Consider the following 19,694-nt stretch of genomic DNA (forward strand, 5'->3'; position numbering starts at 1 on the left):
TTTAGTTAGATCTGCAAGCTTGGGAGAAACATTAATACCTAAATATTTTATATTTCCCGATTGCAGTGGTGTAGAAGAGGAATTATGGAGGGAGCAATTAATCGGTAGGACTGTAGATTTTGACCAGTTAATTGAGTAATCTGATATTCTTGCAAAAGAGTTTATCAATTCAATCACCCCAGAGATATTGGTTTGTGAATTTTGGAGAAAGAGTAACACATCATCCGCATAAAGGCTGATTTTATGTTCCACGTTCTTGCATTTTATGCCCTTAATTACTGAATTCTGTCTAATTGCTGCTGCTAGTGGTTCAATAAAAATTGCAAACAGTGAAGGGGAGAGTGGGCATCCCTGCCTGGTGCCCCTCAAGAGACAGAAGCTGGAGGATGTCTGGTCATTTGTTCTGACACAAGCTGTTGGGGAATTATATAATATTTTTAACCAGTTTATGAAAGAGGATCCAAAACCAAATTTGTGTAAAGTTGCAAATAGAAATTTCCAGTTAACTCTGTCAAATGCTTTTTCTGCGTCTAAAGAGAATATTGTAGTTTCTAGGTTTTTACTGTATGAGTAGTCTATCAAATTAAGTAATCTACGTGTATTTGTTGATGAGTGCCTACCTTTTATGAAACCAGTTTGGTCAGGATGAATTAAGAGGGGGGTTATTTTCTCCAGTCTCTTTGAGAGAGCTTTGCAGATCATTTTAAGGTCTACATTTATAAGGGATATTGGACGATAGCTTGAGGGATATACAGGGTCTTTGCCTGGTTTTAGCAGGAGATCAATGTTTTCAGAATTCATATTTGATGGAAGTCTGCCCTTTTCTTTGATTTCCAACAGCGTTCTGTAGAAAACTGGTGCTAGAATCGACCAGAATTCTTTGTAGAATTCTGCAGGAAAGCCGTCTGGACCTGGAGCCTTATTATTGGGCATACTTATCAGGGCTTCCTGAAGTTCACCTGGTGTCAGTGGTGAATCCAGTGCCATTGCTTGAGTGTCTAATAATTTTGGAAGAGTTATGTTGTCCAAAAACTGATCAATTTTGTTTTTAGATGGGTTTATTTGTGGTGAATACAACGTTTTATAGAAATCCCTGAAAATGTTGTTTATTTGTATCGGTTCATATATTGTGTTCCCAGATAAATCTTGAACAGCACATATAGTTGTTTTTTCTTTACTTATTTTTAGCTGGTTTGCTAGAAATTGACCGGATTTATTACCATGTTCATAATTTTGTAAGCGTAGTCTTTGGGCCATGTTCTTGTCTCCTAAGCTCCGGGTAGGGCAACTTCCTTCGTCTTGCTTTGGTTGTAACTAGGGATGGGTATCGTTTAGGTTTTATCCGATACCGGTGCCAAGTCGGTACTTTTGAAACGGTGCCGGTGCTCAAATGGTGCTCAAACCGGTGCTTAAAGAATGGAGAACACAAAATTGGTCCAAAAACCTCTCATGTTCAGCTGTTTTTTGTAAAAAGATAACAATGTTAGCCTTTTCTGCAGCTATGGGGCATATATGGTATCACTCTTGGCTGGAAGCAGTGCTTAAACAATGGAAAAAACACAAACTTTGTCCTAAACCTCTCATGTTTAACTGTTTTCCACTTTTTCTTTGGTCATTTTAGCCTTTTTGGCCAGGGTGAAGGGAGTATCTGCCATCAAACAAGAAGACAGCCGCATGTAGTTATGAAGGTGTTTGCTAGTTCACCTTACATGCATTAATGTAATAACGTGGTTAGCCTACTCAACGTAAATTACACACGAACAACATTAAGCTACTCACGCAGAGAAGAACGGCTGCTGCTGCCATCATCATCCGTCATCATTTCTGCTACATTGGCAGGGCTAGGGGCCAGGACTCTCCTCTTCGTGTTTTTGGGGGATGTTGCATAACAGGCAACCCACCCGCAGTAGATGTGCTCGGTGTGAGGTCTCGCAGCAAGCTATCAAATACGGCGCATTTCTGGGCTTTAAAAAAACGCTATGCGTCGCCAGGTGTTTCATCGGATTTGAGGTGTTACCTCCTTTGACAGTATCACAGTATCAGCTTAAAGCACTTGTTGCAGGCTGCTGAGTTTGCATATTTTGCTGTGAAGTACAGCCAGACTTTTGACCGCTTCGCCTTGGACATTTTTAATCTGTAGCTCTGCTCTAAAAGAACGTACGTACCGGGGCCGCCTACTATCCTCGGAAACGTAAAATGATTGGCTAGAAGTGTATCACAGCTCAGGAAAAAAAAGCACCGAAATGTGCGCTGCTTTTCAGTCTGGTTACTACCATTTATGTCAGAACCGGTGCCATCATGGCACCGGACACCGGTACCCATCCCTAGTTGTAACCTTTACTCTCGTCGGCAATGTAATGTTTGAATGCCTCAAACATTAATGATGACACCTTCAGTATTTCTCAGTTCCATTCTTTAATTCTCAGGCTTGCAGCGGCAACACAGTCTGCAGCGCTAACTTGTTTATCTCCCGTTTTTCGTTGTCCCTCTTTTCTATATTCTCCTTTCGCCTTACATTTGACCTTTTAAAATAAAATCTCTGTAAACATCACAGTATGTATCTAATTGTAGAAACATAAAAGTAAATATAAACAAAATCATCATGCTGATCAACAGAGTATTTCAGAGTATTTTCTGTATGAATCTGTCAGGATTGACACAACTATTAAGTTTAAATGTAACTTCCCACAAAGCACTACGTCTGATGGTAACTGAACCTTTTGTCATTCATGTGTTTTTATTGTACTTTCTTGAACATTAACAGTCTCAATCAGGCCTGTTGTGACTCTGCATCCAAACTGGTCTGAGATATACAGAGGAGAGACGATCACTGTCAGATGTGAGATCCATGGAGGAGACACTGAGTGGGATTATGAGTGGGAAACAAGCAGCATGATAAAACCTCAAAATCAAACTGAGTACAGGATTAGCTCTGCTTCAGCATCCAACAGTGGAAACTATCGCTGTAAGGGCAGAATGAAAAGTTCACAGAATAAAACAACAGAGTGGAGTGATTCAGTCACACTGACAGTTTTTGACAGTAAGTGCAGTCATAACTCCTTTTTTCCTGAAAATACAAAAAGTTTGTAAAAATGTGTTTTTATTAGTACATGTTGAGATATTTCATGTTTAGATAGTCTCACTCTAGTTCATAATAAATATTTGTGAGTCAACATTTTTGTGAAATTGAATTCAGAGTTACGAAACAAAACATTGAGAGAAAATCTTTCTTGAACAGATCCTGTCCTCACTGTGTCTCCATCATGGCTGAGTCCTGGAGCCTCAGTAACTCTGAACTGTGAGGTTAAACATCCGTCTGCAGGATGGAGCTTCTACTGGTATAAAGCTGTTCCTGATCTATCAGGGAAATCCTACAGTTATGAGCTGCTACCTGATGGCAGTGGGACTGCACAGGGCTCCTACATCATTCATGGACAGACACACACAGCAGGATATGTGTGCAGAGCTGGAAGAGGAGACCCAGAGTATCACACTGATCACAGTCAACCAAAGTTTGTCTGGTCTGCAGGTCAGTTTGTTTCTCTCTGTCCTTTCAATAAGCTCATGTTAGGTCATCATTTTTATTCACCAAGATTTATTAAAATCTCATCTCCATGACAACCATTGATGTCTGTGTACATTAAAACTTCCCAAAAGAAGAACTGAACTGAATATTTTCCATTCTCTCTGTGATCAAACCAAACTGAATTTCCTTGTTTCCTTTTCTTATTTTTTCAGTTTTTATTTAATGTGATAACATGAAAAACAAAAGACATCTATGACATTTTAAATGTTTTCTCTTTGAATACTTTTACTTTGATATTCAAACTCGTGTTACTGTTTGTACTGATTATTTTTACTTAGTGCACAGACAGGATTTACACAGTTAAGACTCTTTATTGCTCAGGTAGGTGTTCAGATAAAAAAAAGTCAAATATAGTTAATAAAGAAACAAAGATGTCAGCAGGCAGGTTAACAGCTCTGGTAAAGACAAGAGAAACACTGACTACAGATGGACGCTAGAAGAAGACGTCACAAATAACAGCTGCTGTTATTGTTCATTTAAAATATACTTCAAAGGTTTTTAGTTTTGGTCCTGCTGCTGCAAAATATCTCACTGTAGAAGGAATCTGTGAAACAGACAATATCACAGAATTATGACAGAAGCATTTTAAAAGATAATTAGAAGAATAAAAGACTAAAAGAAAGTATTTTATCCCCAGGATGAGGTAAATTTGATGTGTGGTCATATTATGTGTTTTTGTGTGTGTGAGAACAGCAAGCGTATCAGGGTTCTGAAGTCTTCTCTGTGCTTTAATAACATTTTATGCTGCTAGAAATAGATGTTATTATTATTATTTAATTATTTATCTTTTAGAAAAAATGCTTTTACTTTTAGATTTTGAAAATATTTAGTTAATGCCATGTAAGATGTCATTTAACTTCAAATCTGATTTTAGTTTTTATGGAGGGCTTGAAATAAACATGGTCTAGTACACCCCATGCTCCTGTGTAGACACACCCTTGTTTGTTGCAGGTATCGGTAAATTGGGTGGGTGGATTTCGATCAGCTGTCAGCAAGCTGCCTGATTTAAACATCAGACTAAGGCAATGGTTCATCTGCATCTTTTCATGTAACTTCTGATGCCGTACTGTAGATTTATTGTCCCAAAAAGTTGATTGTGTTCTGGACTTTGTATGTGGTAGAAAAGTTTCATCAACCATCCAAGTGACTTCTTCGGTCTCACCTGGCTGCAGGTTTCCCCAACCTGATAAACACTACATTTGTTCAATTGCTGAAACTAGAACTGGGGTGGATCAACAGGTCCTAGTTCCACCCAGGTTTTGCATATGAAAGTGATGTTTAGTCAAATAAGCGAACATTGACACTTTGAGCCTAAACTAAATATATTGCAGTGTCATCCCCCAGCGAGAGAGCGAGTGAGTGCAAGAGAGATAGAGAGAGATAGTGATATGGACAGCGAGTTTTGAGATGTGGGAGATTTGTCACATTTGGCGTGGTTGGAGTGTATAGTTAGTGTGTTGTGTTGTCTTGTGTAGTTAGTACGTAGTGTATTCATTGTTTTATTTTGCGTGTCACTGAGGGTACTAGTGCATGTCACATGCTGTCTCCAGGTGGAGAACAGGAGGTAAGTGGTGAACTGCCAGAGGTTATAAAAAAGATAAGGTTAACCAAAACTGAAAAATAATATACATTTCAGAAATATACACAAAATGGGTTAACAATTTAAAGCTGTTCTGCAGCAATGGAGCTTGATCAAGACTTCAAAACTGGTGCTACTAATTGCTACATGTGTTCCAACTTTTCTAAGTTACTTACAACCCCTTCTGTCTCCATAAAAGGAGTGTTGGAACACACACACTACACCCCCCTGAGCATCAGTTGAACAGTACTGTAATACAGAAAGTAATGTGTTGCTGCAAAAATGGTGAGAAAAAGGCAATTAGCAATGGAAGAGAGACAAACCGTCATAACACTTAAAAATGTAGGTCTTTCCTAGAGAGAAATTGCAAAGAAAGTCAAGGTGTCAGTGAGTACAGTTTCCTTTACCATCAGAGGTCACTCAGAAACTGGAACAAACTCTGACAGGAAGAGGTCTGGCAGACCCAAAGCCACAACTGAATCATAGGACAAGTTTGTCATAGTTAACAGTTTGCATGATAAGCAGTTCACAGAACGACAGCTTCAAGCACAGCTTAATAGTGGTCGCAGTAAGCAAGTCTCAGTTTCAACTGTGAAGAGAGGAATTCGAGCTGCAGCTTTGACACAATGAGTTCCAGCAAGAAATCCATTGCTAAGACGTCAGAATAAGACAAAGAGGCTTGCCTGGGCCATGAAACACCGCCATTGAAGACTGGAAGAAGGTATTATAGACTGATGAATCAAAGTTTGAAATCTTCCATTCCTCACGGAGGACCTTTGTAGGTCGTCAAGTAGGTGAAAGAATGGTCCCACAGTGTGTGGCATAAACTGTCAAACACGGAGGAGGAAGTGTGATGGCCTGGAGCTGTTTTGCTTGATCCAGGGTCGGTGACTTGTACAGAGTGAGAGGCATCATGATACAATGAGCTGGTTTGAGATGAACTGAAAAGAAGAGTGAAAACAAAGCAACCTAGAAGTGCCACACATATATGGGAACTTCTGCAACAGATAGGGGAAGAACTTTCTGAATATTTGGTTTCCGTTGTAGAAAGAATGTTTCAGGTGTGACATGCCCTGAACACCTCACCCAGGAGGTGCCCAGGAGGCATCCTTGTCAGATGCCCAAACCATCTCAACTGGCTCCTTTCATGTGGAGGAGCAGTGGTGGTACTCTGAGCTCTTTTCTGTCGCTTGTATCCACAATCTCAGTCTTTCAGTCACTACCCACAGCTTATGACCATAGGTGAGGGTAGGGACGTAGATCGACTGGTAAGTTGAGAGCTTTGCTTTTCAACTCAGCTCTCTCTTCACCCTGACGGACCTCAATCTCCCGCTCCTATCACTCATGAACCCCAAGATACTTAAACTCTTCCACTTGGGATAGAAATTCTCATTCCCACTGTGTCACACTCGGCTGCAAACCGTTCCATTCCCACCAGATGAAGCCAACAGAAGCACATCATCTGCAAAAAGCAGAGATGAGATTCTGAGATCACCCAAGTGAAAGCCTTCTGTCACTTGGGTACAGCTAGAAATTCTGTCCTTAAAAATTACAAACAGAATCGGTGACAAAGGGCAACCCTGGCGGAGTCTGACACTCACCGGAATTGAGTCTGACTTATTGCCGGCTACGCAGCCTAAGCTCTCGCAATAGTTGTATAAAGATTGAATGGCCTGTAACAATGGGCCAGACACCCTTTACTCCCAATGCACCTCCCACAGGACTCTCCAAGGGACATGGTTGAATACCTTCTCCAAGTCCACAAAACACATATAGACTGGCTGGGCAAAATCACATGCATCCTCAACTATCCTTGAGAGTGTAAAGACCTGTTTCAGTGTTCTTTGACAAAGACCGCATTGTTCCTCCTGTTCGAGGTTCAAATAACAGACAGACTCTCTTTTCCAGCACCCTGGTATAGACTTTCCCAGTTGAGAAGCGTGATCCCCCTATAGTTGGAACAGCTGTATAAATGTGCGCTGTAGCAGCAAATATTTTTTTGACTGTGACATCATGATGTGGTAACTTTGTTTGTATGTACAACCCATAAATAAAACTGGACAGCTCACATTAAGAAGTGGAAGAATTAGTTCTCAAAGCTTGGAACAGAAATTCAAAACTGCACTATATTTAAAGTTGTATTAAGAAATCTCATTCATAGATTTATTTGTGGCTATTGTGGGTTTAACAAGAAATCGATTTGGTACAAATATGGTGGAGACATTTGTACAGCTGTGTTTTGTAGAAAAAGCATTTGCTCATATATTTTATTTTCCTTATGTTTAATATTTATTTTGCATGATTTTCTCTTTTTTCTTTTCATTTTGGACCAGTGAGTCTAATATAAAGATACTAAAAATATAATGTGTTCAATGTAAAAAATGCAGTTTCACCAAATAATTACTATCTTTTTACATTATTAGCTGATCTCAAGAAAAAAACGAAAAAAACAAAGGAATATTTTTACTGTGATATTTTGAATCCTAATGTCTCTGTACTTTGTCTCTTCACTGCATGTTGTTTTCAGATGTTAATTCAGCAGTGTCTCTGACAGTGAGTCCTGACAGAGTGCAACACTTCCTCTCTGACTCTCTCTCACTGACCTGTAAGGGAAACTTCACAGAGTGGAGAGTGATGACTGTTCTACAGCGCAACCCTTCATTTTATAATAACTGTTGGCTAATGATTGGATCCACATGTATAATCCACACATTGGTGTCAGATACTGGAGTGTACTGGTGTGAGTCTGGATCAGGAGAGTTCAGCAGAGCAGTCAACATCACTGTTGTACAGAGTATGTTATTATACATTTTCTTCTTCGATTTTTATGATTTAGACGTCACATTAAAATTTGTCCCAGCTTTTCTGTATGTGAAGTAATTTTATGTGAGAAGACAAACAAAAATTACAATTTCAGAAGATTTTAGGCACCATAGTATCAAAATATTCTTAAATTATGTTGGTCTCATTTCACTCGATTTTTTCACAATTCAATTTGTCAAAAGTTGTTTATATTTTCTCTCTTCTATTTAAACAACTAAAAAGCTCAGTGTTTTTGCCATCAAAGTGTTATTCTTAAAGATCATCATGTAAAAAGGTGCAGTTGTATCAAAGGTTGTGCTGTGTCTGAGTTCCCCTCAGTTCAGAGCCAGTCAGGGAATTCAAACTTTATTTATTTTACTTGCACTGTGCACAGTGTTGGGTCACAAATTTTGTACCCAGCATGATAACCTTTATCCCACCAATGAGGTCGAGCTTTTCAGATCCAATTAAAATTATCCATCCATCCATCCATCCATCCATCTTCATCCGCTTTGTCCGGGGCCGGGTCGCGGGGGCAGCAGCCTAAGCAAAGAGGCCCAGACCTCCCTCTCCCCAGCCACCTCCTCCAGCTTATCCGGGGGAATACCAAGGCGTTCCCAGGCCAGCCGAGAGATATAATCTCTCCAGCGTGTCCTGGGTCTGCCCCGGGGCCTCCTCCCGGTGGGACATGCCTGGAACACCTCACCCAGGAGGCGCCCAGGGGGCATCCTTGTCAGATGCCCGAACCACCTCAGCTGGCTCCTTTCGATGTGGAGGAGCAGCGGCTCTACTCTGAGCCCCTCCTGGATGGCCGAACTTCTCACCCTATCTCTAAGGGAGAGGCCAGCCACCCTTCGGAGGAAGCTCATTTCTGCCGCTTGTATCCGCGATCTCGTTCTTTCGGTCACTACCCACAGCTCGTGGCCATAGGTGAGGGTAGGGACGTAGATCGACCGGTAAATTGAGAGCTTCGCTTTTACACTCAGCTCCCTCTTCACCACGACGGACCGGTGCAGCGTCTGCATTACTGCAGCTGCAGCCCCAATCCGCCTGTCGATCTCCGGCTCCCTTCTCCCATCACTCGTGAACAAGACCCCGAGATACTTGAACTCCTCCACTTGGGGCAGGAACTCATCCCCGACCCGGAGTGGGCACTCCACCCTTTTCGGGCTGAGAACCATGGCCTCAGATTTGGAGGTGCTGATCCTCATTCCCGCTGCTTCACACTCGGCTGCGAACCGTTCCAGTGCGAGCTGGAGGCCCTCACCCGATGAAGCCAACAGAACCACATCATCTGCAAAAATCAGAGATGAGATTCTGAGGCCACCAAAGCGAAAGCCCTCCGCCACTTGGCTGCGCCTAGAAATCCTGTCCATAAAAATTATGAACAGAACCGGAGACAAAGGGCAGCCCTGGCGGAGCCCATCACCCACCGGGAACGAGTCCGACTTATTGCCGGCAATGCGAACCAAACTCTTACAACGGTCGTATAGGGATCGAATGGCCCGTAGCAATGGGCCAGACACCCCATACTCCCGCAACACCTCCCACAGGACACCCCAAGGGACACAGTCGAATGCCTTCTCCAAGTCCACAAAACACATGTAGACTGGTTGGGCAAACTCCCATGCACCCTCAAGTATCCTCGAGAGGATAAAGAGCTGGTCCAGTGTTCCGCGACCAGGACAAAAACCGCATTGTTCCTCCTGTATCCGAGGTTCGACTAGCGGACGAACTCTCCTTTCCAGCACCCTGGCATAGACTTTCCCAGGGAGGCTGAGGAGTGTGATCCCCCTGTAGTTGGAACACACCCTCTGGTCCCCCTTCTTAAAGATGGGGACCACCACCCCGGTCTGCCAGTCCACAGGTACTGCCCCTGATCTCCACGCAACATTGCAGAGGCGTGTCAACCAGGACAGCCCTACAATGTCCAGAGCCTTCAGGAACTCGGGGTGGACCTCATCAACACCAGGGGCTCTGCCACCAAGGAGTTGTTTAACTGCCTCAGTGACCTCGCCCCCGGAAATTGGCGGGTCATTCCCCTCATCCCCAGACTCTGCTTCCTCCTCGGAAGATGTGTCAGTGGGATTAAGGAGGTCCTCGAAGTATTCCTTCCACCACCTGACAATTTTCTCAGTCGACGTCAGCAGTGCTCCGCCAGCACTATACACAGTGCAGGTAGAGCACCGCTTTCCCCTCCTGAGACGCCTGACGGTTTGCCAGAATCTCTTCGGGGCAGTCTGAAAGTCTTTTTCCATGGCCTCTCCGAACTCCTCCCACACCCGAGTTTTTTCTTCAGCCACTGCCCGAACCGCATTCCGCTTGGCCTGTCGATACCTGTCGGCTGCCTCCGGAGTCCCACAGGCTAACCAAGCCCGATAGGACTCCTTCTTCAGCCTGGTGGCTCCCTTCACTTCTGGTGTCCACCATTTGGTTCGGGGATTACCACCACGGCAGGCACCAACCACCTTGCAGCCGCAGCTCAATGCAGCAGCTTTGGCAATGGAGACGCTGAACATGGTCCATTCGGACTCAATGTCCCCAGTCTCCCTCGGAATGCTGTTGAAGCTCTGCCGGAGGTGTGCGTTGAAGATCTCGCGGACTGGGGCCTCTGCTAGACATTCCCAGCACACCCTCACTACGCGTTTAGGTGCACCAGGTCTGTCCAGCGTCCTCCCCCGCCACCTGATCCAACTCACCACCAGGTGGTGATCAGTTGACAGCTCAGCCCCTCTCTTTACCCGAGTGTCCAGAACATATGGTCGCAGGTCTGCTGATACGATTACAAAATCGATCATTGACCTACGGCCTAGAGCGTCCTGGTGCCATGTGCACTTATGGACACTCTTATGTTCGAACAGGGTTTTCGTTATGGCCAAACTGTGATTAGCACAGAAGTCCAATAACAGAGCACCGCTCGGGTTCAGATCAGGGAGGCCGTTCCTCCCAATCACCCCCCTCCAGGTCTCGCTGTCGTTACCCACGTGAGCATTGAAGTCTCCCAGCAGGACAACAGAGTCTCCAGGTGGAGCACCTTCCAGCACCCCCCCCAGGGACTCTAAGAAGGCTGGGTACTCTGAACTGCCACTCGGCGCATAAGCGCAGATGACAGTCAGGACCCGTTCCCCGACCCTAAGGCGCAGGGAACAAACCCTCTCATCCACCGGGAAAAACCCCAACGTACCGGCAGCAAGCCGAGGGGATATTAGAATACCCACCCCAGCCCGCCGCCTCTCACCAGGGGCAACTCCAGACTGAGACAGAGTCCAGCCCCTCTCCAGGAGACTGGTTCCAGAGCCCAAGCCATGCGTAGAGGTGAGCCCGACTATATCTAGCCGGTACCTCGCAACCTCACGCACTAACTCAGGCTCCTTCCCCACCAGAGAGGTGACATTCCATGTCCTATTGCCAGTCTTGGCAGCCGGGGGTCAGTCCGCCAGGGCCTCCGCTCCTGGCCGCCACCCGGCACACAATGCACCCGACCCCTATGGCGCCTCCTGCGGGTGGTGGGCCTGCGGGAGGATGGGCCCATGTCTCCTCTTCGGGCTGTGCCCGGCCGGGCCCCATGGACTAAGGCCCGGCCACCAGACGCTCGCCCTCGGGCACCCTCCCCGGGCCTGGCTCCAGGGCGGGGCCCCGGTAACCCTATCCCGGGCAGGGTAAACTGTTCCCTCGATATTCTTTTCATAAGGGTCTTCTGAATCGCTCTTTGTCTGGTCCCTCACCCAGGACCAATTTGCCATGGGAGACCCTACCAGGGGGCAAAAGCCCCCAGACAACATAGCCCCTGGGATCCCTGGGACACACAAACCCCTCCACCACGATAAGGTAGCGATTCAAGGAGGAGCAATTATTTATTTTACTTGCCACTACAATTAAAATCAAATCACTCATAATGATTCTCTGGAAAAGAGTTTAATTCTTAGAACAGAGTTTATTAACTATTTAAGACCTACCACAGAACCAAGTCCGCCAGAGCTTATCTTTATATTTTTACATGCTGTAGCGCCATTTTTTTTAGAGTATTTCAAGCTGCCATACATCATTACAACCATTGGAAGGGAGGACGAGCAAATACTGGCTGGCCGCGACAGACGCTGAGACAGCGCTTCATGGTGCGGTGTTTCCGATTTATGTGCTGCCTCCGTTGACCACCATGCTGAGCTCCCAGCAGCATGCAGCGATGCCTAAAATGCCAGCTAAGATACTGAAATAAAACTGAGTCCCCCCGCTAGAGCCCTACCTCTCACAAGTCCAGCTAGCAGCAAGGCACAGTGGTAGGAGTGATGAGGAGGCTGCCACACAGCTGGTGCTAGCATTATAGGGAGATGAATTGCAAGTACCTTTGGCAAGTGCAGCTAGCCAGAAGTGCTGTACTGCTAGAACTACAGCGAGCAGTTCGCGTCGGCTCTTGCTCTAGTTCCTCTCGGCTCAGCCCAGTGCACAGCTTATTTCCAACCCCCAATTTGCTGGCATCTGTGTCCTCAATGGAAGGCTGCTGAGCTTTGGAGTAGGCCAGAACCGGGGCTTTTGTGAGGGCCTCTTTTAGTTGGACAAAGGCTGCTTTGCAGGGGTCACCCCAGCTGAAGGACTGGCTCTTATCCGTCAAGCGGTGGAGGGGACTGTCGATGGTCGCAAACGCTTTGATGAACCTGCGGTAGTATGAGGCCAGGCCCGAGAAGCTCTGCAGCTCTCTGACGTTCGAAAGTGTTGACCAGACTCTGCAGCACGTCAGTCGGAAACACTGCACCATGAAGCGCTGTCTCAGCGTCTGTCATGGCCAGCTGGTATTTGCTCGTCCTCCCTTCCAATGGTTGTAATAATGTATAGCAGCTTGAAATACTCCCCAAATGGCACTACAGCATGTAAAAATATAAAGATAAGCTCTGGCGGACTTGGTTCTGTGGTAGGTCTTAAATAGTTAACAATTTTAAAAAGTTGACAATTTTATCAGGTGTGCATTCCAGACATAAACTGCTATTTATGCTAAAAAAAGGTTTTTCCTGTGTTCAGGCAACTGAAGCTAGGACCAAAATCTCAGGTGCATACCCAGCTAGGGCTGTTTTCTGTACAGGCATTGAAAGGCCTGGAGACAACAAGGGCGTGGGGTGGTACAGATAAACACAAATGAATGCTGAGTAAGGGTCCTATGTGCATACTCTAAAAGTGCTGAGCTGCATTAACCTTATGTTGGACTAGTCACTGTTGGCCATAACACAATCAAAGGTTACTTTTTGATCCTAATTATTACATTTTCAAACAATATTGATCACAAACTTTTTCACTGATATGATGGTAAATATATTTGTCCTAAATATATGGGCTGTGTGATTTAAACATTCAGGTTAAATGCTTAACACAGTGACTCCTCTATATAAATCGCTTCATTCTAAGTGTGCACAGCATATATGAGGATATATGATTACACAAGATTCGTGTGAGTAAATATGACTACATGTCTAGTGTATACAAGTATATATGTCATAATAAAATCCACAACAGCAGCTCCATGAACTATTCTGCCCCACCTGTCCTCCTGCAGCTGTGTTGAAACATCACACCACTACTACAGCAGTCACATATAAACATCATCTGATTAAATAAATTGTATTTTCTTTTCACAGAAAATTCTATTTATTATCCTTACGATTATGTTCCTATCCTGGTGAGTCCTGTTCATCCTGTGACTGAGGGAGCTTCTGTTAGTCTGAGCTGCAGTTTGACAACACAAAAAATACTTTCCAATGTGTTTTTCTATCACAATGACAAACTTATTCAAAATGATACCCGAGGGGAGCTGAACATCTCTGCAGTGTCAAAGTCTGATGAAGGTTTCTACAAGTGTCAGTACTCAGGAAGAGAGTCAGCACAGAGCTGGATGTCAGTTAAAGGTGAGCAGGATCAAAACAGTGTGTGTTTCAGTAAATGTCTTATTAAGGTTCTCAGTGATCCAGGTTATCGTAGTCTAAGGAGCTTGGAAAGAAAAGCGTCTGGACTCTTCTTCTGTTCTAAGGTCAAATGGTGTAGAGTCCTAGATTTAAGCCCTGCGGGAGTGTCCCCCAAGAGGGACATGGACCCCCTTTTGATCCTTTACTTAATCACATGAGCCAAAGTGTGAAAATGGGTGTAGGTCACAATCAGCCAAGGTTTCGTGTGAAATCATTGTGAAACCTGGCCCCACCCTATCATGTGATTTCCTGAGATCAGATGGCCGAGGATGTGAGTGGGCGTTAAGGCGTCTGGGAAGGGATCTCAAAACTGGATTATAGATGGTAGACAGTTGGTGTCATAAACCACCGCGTCTGTTCAAAGATGGTTGGACCGGCTACATAGGGAATGATAATATTGTTATCTGTATCAGTGGCTTGGTACTCTACCTTTAAAAGAGCCAAGAACTTTTTATTTCCACTTCCTCCATGTAAAGGTTGGCTACAATAGATGACACCGGGGAGCCCATGGCACATCCATATAAAATTTCTAAAATCTGTAAAATATGTAGCCAGTTTATTAGAAAAACTCAGGAGAGTCTTGCCCAAGCACGACATCCCAGTGTACTTCACACCCAGCCACACACTCAGACAAAAACTGGTTCATCCCAAAGACAAAACTCCTAAACACAAACTTAACAATGTGATGTATGCTGTACATTGTTGTGAGGAATGCCCAGACCTCTACATTGGAGAGACAAACAGCCACTTCATAAACGCATGGCACAACAGAGAAGAGCCACCTCCACAGGACAAGACTAGGCTGTCCATCTGCATCTAAAGGACAAATGCCACTGTTCTGAGGAAGACAAAGTTCACGTTTAGGACAGAGAGGACAGATGGTTTGAAAGAGGAGTGAAAGAAGCCATCTATGTCCACTGTGAATGACCATCTTTGAACAGAGGCGGGGGTTTACGACACCAACTCTCTGCCATCTATAATCTATAATAAGTTTTGTGATCCTTTCCAAGACGCCTTATCTCCCACTCACATCCTGGGCCATCTGACCTCAGGAAATTACATGATGGGGTGGAGCTAGGTTTAACAATGAGCTCACCCAAAACCTGGGCTGATTGTGACCCACACCCGTTTTCATACCTTGGCTTGTGTGATTAGGTAGAGGATCATTAGGGGGTCCATGTCCCTCTTGGGGGAGAAACTCCCACTAGGTTTGTCTGTGAAGGTTCTCAGTCATCCAGGTCATCCTAGTCAAAGGAGCTTGCAAAGAAAAGCGTCTGGACCCACTAGGTTTAAATCTGGGACTCTCCACCATTTGACCTTAGAACTGAAGAAGCTTCTCAGATAAGAGGTGAAATGTCTACAAGAAACAAAGTCCAGATGCTTTTCTTTCCAAGCGCCTTAGATGATTTCTGTAAATGATTTTCATTATTATTATAAGGAACATTAAATTGTGTGTTTTAACTTTTGAAGTCAACGTGGTTTATTTGGTGAGAACCTCTGTAAAACATCTAATATAATTATATTTTATTAATACTTAATAATTGTCATTAGTCATTACAGTAACCGTGTCAGGAGCTGACAGCGCTTCATCTCCTGTGTGGTTGATGGTTGGACTGGTTTGTGGAGTCTCTCTCATTATTATTCTCCTGCTCTTGTTGTATCGCTGCAGACAGTCCAAGTGTAAGAGCCTCTTCTTTTCATGCTGTATTAGAGAGTTTATTTACTACATACACTTTAATTATTCACACATATACATGTATTCTGATCTCATGACACAAAATATCAGTGGAACAATTTATACATGACAAACATGTGTAATAACATTTGTCTCTTTCACAGATTCCTGCTTCACCAGGTTGGTAAAATACTTTTTAAAAATTATTATTTTAAACAAACATCAGTTACTTTTAAGTTTATTGTGTATTTTATGTTTTAGGTCGATCCAGTCTGAGAGTCACAGTCCGGGCTCCTCCACAAATCATGGAGTCAACCAGAATGAAACTCATGTGTACGACTCTCTTCAACATGGTCAGCATTTAAACCATCTTTATTATCATTATTAATATTGATCTTTATTAAACATCTCATCTTTAGTGTAACTGTAATAAAATGATTAATGTAACCCTGGCTTATATTTTTCTTTAGGTACTGCTAACGTCTATGAATCAATCAAACAAGTCAAAAACAGAAATGGTCAGTATATGCACTGAAATGCACAGAGCAGTTTGAGATGAAATTTATTTTTGATTTAATGAAACTAATTCCATGTAACATGTTTTTACAATCCTGTAAATAAAAATATGAACATTTGAGGACCACATAAATATGAGAAAGTCACCTCCTCTCTTATTGAGATTAAAGATCTTAGAACAAACAGTGATCGCAGAGTGGTCAGAAAGTTTTTTTTAAGTATTAATTCTGTTTTGTGGATTCAATTGATCATTTTAACAGGGGAGCATCATAAACCAGAGGGGAGTGCTTTTTACATCAATGTACAGATGTGAGCTGCAGGTACAGTCACAATATTTTCAGTCAGTGTTTGTACTGAAATGTGTCACTTCATTATGTTTTAGGTAATTATAGGTCAACATGGAAATTCACTTACCAGACTTAGCTACTACATACCACCACTACACCAGAGTCTTATACACATCGAAGGCCATTCAGAGTTTAGAGAAAGTTTGTCTGCTTCCTAAGCAGAATGATATTGTATCATATTGTCCGTCTATATGTGACAAAATAAAGAGTGTTGTCATATTTTTACGCTGAAGAAATGTTCTTGCCATCCTTTAGAAAGTTTTGTTACACCTTCTACATACCTCAGGTATATTTGTTTAACATGAATTGCAAAATCCCACCCTATTGTTGGTTTTTGGCCAGGCCTGGTGTTTCTTATGTATGAAAACAAAGCGATGTGTGTAAATCTATTATTTTATTCTTTTCATCTTAATTAAATCACAGTAGATAGTGTATTTAGTGAGATGGCAAAAATAGTTAAACATCAAACAAATGAAATATAAAAACATATATCCATCGTTCGCACTCAGTTTATTTGACTTAAATCCTTCACTTCTCAGCCCTTTCCTCTGGTTGCAGGCGTGCCCCAGGGATCTGTCCTGGGGCCCCTTCTTTCCATTATCTACCTTCTTCCTCTTGGAGATATTTTTTTTAAATACATTATTCACTGTCACTGTTATGCTGATGACATCCTGTCACGAACACACAGAATTGAACTCAGAAAAATGCAGCTTTATTAGCAGACTCAGGGAAATGATGCAGAACTGAACTAAACTAGACTGAGAAAACGAAACCTAAAACTCCACAGAGAGGCACAGAAGGGATCACACAGCATGATGGAGGACACAACACTGACACAGAGAAACAGAAGGCTTAAATACCCTGGGGAATAACGAGGGGAATGAGACACAGGAGGAGAGCGCAGCTGGGAGAAATCAAACATGACAAGACCAAAGGGAAGCAAAACTCAACACATTCACCTAGCACTCAGACTTACAAAGTAAAGTAAAACAGGAAACATGACAGGCACAGACTAGACACTGAACTAAACCTACGAACAAACTTAACCAGAATAACACTGAAACCTAGGATTATAATATTCAAAAACGGACAACTAAAGAATCAGAAAATAAACCATAATACAGAAAAATACCAACATACAAGAAACTGAAGATGCTGGGTCAAAATGACCCAGAACCGTGACCAACCCAGCTTTATTTGTCCACTAAACCTGATTCTGCTCTACCCCCATCCTCACCCTCTGTTTAGCTGAACTAAATTCATGGTTCTCTTCCAATTTTCTCATACTCAATAGTAACAAATCTGAGCTTCTCCTGGTAGGCACTAAATAAACGCTATCCAGAACTAATAGCTTTTCTATTACAATCAATAACTCGCCGGTCTCCATTTCCCCATGTGTGAAAAGTCTGGGTGTCATCCTTGATAGTACCCTATTTCTTAACTCACACATCAATAACATCACTCGGTCTACATATTACCAACTCCGTAACATTAATTGTCTCTGTCCTTTTCTCTCCCCACATGCCACTGCCTTTCTTGTTCATAGCCTGTTCACTTCCCAGATCGATAACTGCAACTCTCTTCTTTTTAGTCTTAGTCAAAAATCTATCCATAATTACAAGCCAAAGTAATCTATTACAGGCACTGTTAGCGTCACTGTTTGAATAACTAGATATGCCTGACAACACATTGCATTGATCTCAGAGTGCCACTGCACTAAAAAACATATATTAGTCTGGACCAAAGCCGAGTTAACAATAAAGCTGTATTTTACTCTAATTACTTCCTTCAATATTATACATGCAAAATTCTCACTCATACATTTCTGATTAAATAACAACAAAGCATGAGCTCATCTCTGTCTGACAGTCAGTTTCATTTAATTGAGTAACAGCATCGCAGCACAAAACACAGCATTGCTTCAAGTATCCCAGGTGAAGGTAATTTAAAACCAAAAAAAGGATAAAGTATTAATGATTTTTTACTGATATAGAAGAAGATAGAGAAGTGTTTCAGCTTCACATTTTCCACAAAAAATGTTCACAACACAGAACGAATTGCAAATAATAAGATGTCTGAGACCAGATGTTTACATGAAAGTAAAACCAGACGATATTCTCCTCCACACAGGTACAAAGTCTGTCTGCACCTTCTAAACAAAGTCTGCAAGGATACAGGTAACTTTACACTCTCTGTAAAGACTCAATCACACAAAACAGAACTTCACTTTACATCGAGGGCAGACGATGTTTGTTTTGTTTAAACTTTATTGTTCTCCAACAGGAAGTCACAGACACCAGGGGCAGTCGGTGACCCCTCACACATCCTTAAAGCTGATATCCACCAGCTTCTCATGTATTCATCCAGCAATTCCTCAGTCACCCGAGCTCAGAGCTGGATTCCTCATTCCCTCAAACACAAGTATAAACCCTTTTTTCTCTCACCACAGAACATCTATAGCTGGGACATAAAAACCATGAAGTTCATTCATGCTGTATATAAAACAGGTTCATATGTGAAATGTATGCAATTATATTTGTGACTTAAGATGAATATTTGTTTTTCTCACCAACACTGATTTTTTGCATGTTCTCCATTCTTTGTCTTCCAGTTTTACTGATTTGCTTTACGTCTGATTTGTAACTCTCAACAACCTGACATTAATACTTTTATTAAACTTACCAAACTATTTTTAATATGCAATCTAGTTACAGCCTTTTCCACCTCACTTAACATTCAGCTTGTGGTTAATCAACTGTCTCAGCTATTAATGCACAGTTTTTTGTCTTTATAGTTTTAACAGCTTGTCACTATTTTTAGTCATTATTATTTTTTGTCTGTGATGCCTCCAGAAATCTATGTTTAACTTTAGTCATTTTAACACATTTTTAACATTTCAGCCATAGTTTCAGTGAAATATTCCAACTTGTATCTCCCCTTTTAACCCTTACTTATTTATTATATTCATTTATTTGGACTGTTTCTATTTCTACTTCGTATTATTATTTTAAGCCTCTTCAGCTGCTTAAACTGTGATTTCTGTTCTCAGATCAGTTTAATATTTCCTTGTACTTCCTGTATAACAGAATTACTGTCTGTGGTACTTGTGAATACAAGGACCTGCTCTCCTGTTGCTGTCTCAGGTTGTCTGTATCAAGTATAAAAAAAAAACTGATGACGACCGAACTTACAAATAAGACTTAATACATAAATAAAGTGTGAATTTTCTTTTCTTTTGTGT

The 19,694-nt window shown here is 42.6% G+C and overlaps 1 protein-coding gene across 1 annotated transcript; it reads left to right on the forward strand.

Annotated features, from left to right (window-relative positions):
- Positions 1–1,320: 1,320 nt before the first annotated feature.
- On the forward strand, positions 1,321–16,419 carry LOC147335608 (high affinity immunoglobulin gamma Fc receptor I-like). The gene is made up of 10 exons (XM_086286081.1): positions 1,321–1,324; positions 2,765–3,040; positions 3,239–3,529; positions 7,693–7,959; positions 13,592–13,858; positions 15,467–15,595; positions 15,755–15,770; positions 15,852–15,943; positions 16,061–16,108; positions 16,367–16,419. Exons 1-10 carry the CDS (start codon positions 1,321–1,323, stop codon positions 16,417–16,419), a joined length of 1,443 nt encoding a protein of 480 aa, XP_086142207.1.
- Positions 16,420–19,694: the final 3,275 nt, after the last annotated feature.

This window comes from Aulonocara sp. 'chitande type north' Nkhata Bay, linkage group LG3 (genome assembly GCF_057382095.1).
Source record: "Aulonocara sp. 'chitande type north' Nkhata Bay isolate Kocher_YH1m ecotype deep benthic linkage group LG3, A_spYH_male_GT1.1, whole genome shotgun sequence".
Lineage (NCBI taxonomy): Eukaryota > Metazoa > Chordata > Actinopteri > Cichliformes > Cichlidae > Aulonocara > Aulonocara sp. 'chitande type north' Nkhata Bay.